Below are 798 nucleotides of genomic sequence, written 5' to 3'. Positions count from 1 at the left end.
AAGTTTAAGACTGGATAACGTCTTGCATTTACCACTGTGAGCTGGACAGTTGCACAGTCTCAAGGTTAGGGACACTTAAGAATGCCCAACCTTGTCCGACTTTACTGAAAGATTTTTATCATTGCAGGGTTAATAATATAAAATAGTACCAACTTCTAAATGTAAGTGAGTTTCACCTATCATGAAGTGTATATACTTAAAAATTTCTTATACAAAATTTCTGTTTACAGGGAAAGGCAGATAATTTCTTAACACAAGGACAGCTTCTGCCAGATAACCTGGTCAGTGCCTGTGCTGAGGGTGGAGTACCCATCATCATGAGAATGCAAGAAGGATATGATCACTCCTACTACTTCATGGCAACCTTTATGGCTGATCATTTTGACCATCATGCAAAATTCCTTAAGGCATAAGAAGCTAGTAAGCCAACTTTACTAAAATTGGTATCAATTACTACCAATTACATTTGGATGAATATTTCACAATAAATCTGTGTCCTTTCCTGTTACTAGTATTATTCTGTTCAACCTTCAGTGGTAAAGGGACATTGTCACTTTTAACTTTGCGACTTCCATTCTCATAGAAAAGACTGCAGTGTGAAAGGAAAGTGTGCTATATATTTTGAAGACATGATATATACTGATGGATATTTGATACTATTTCTATATATTATATAGAAAATAGCACTGTTTGTTGCAAGATCATTGCACTGACTGAACTAGAAAAGCTGGGTTGTTCATTATCCCTCCTACCCCGTAATCTGTAGTTGTTTTTAAAGTTTAACCGAATGTTGCCAGT

The 798-nt window shown here is 35.8% G+C and overlaps 1 protein-coding gene across 1 annotated transcript in view; it reads left to right on the top strand.

Moving 5' to 3' along the window:
• Window positions 1-413, top strand: part of LOC119593559 (S-formylglutathione hydrolase-like) — a 4,454-nt gene extending 4,041 nt beyond the window's left edge. The window contains exon 5 of the mRNA XM_037942517.1: window positions 231-413. Within this exon, the coding sequence (XP_037798445.1) occupies window positions 231-413 (183 nt within the window). The remainder of the gene's footprint in view (window positions 1-230) is intronic.
• Window positions 414-798: the final 385 nt, after the last annotated feature.

This window comes from Penaeus monodon, chromosome 32 (genome assembly GCF_015228065.2).
Source record: "Penaeus monodon isolate SGIC_2016 chromosome 32, NSTDA_Pmon_1, whole genome shotgun sequence".
NCBI lineage: Eukaryota > Metazoa > Arthropoda > Malacostraca > Decapoda > Penaeidae > Penaeus > Penaeus monodon.
The sequence above is the reverse complement of the archived record's forward strand: the minus strand, read 5'-3'. Positions and strand labels throughout refer to the sequence as shown.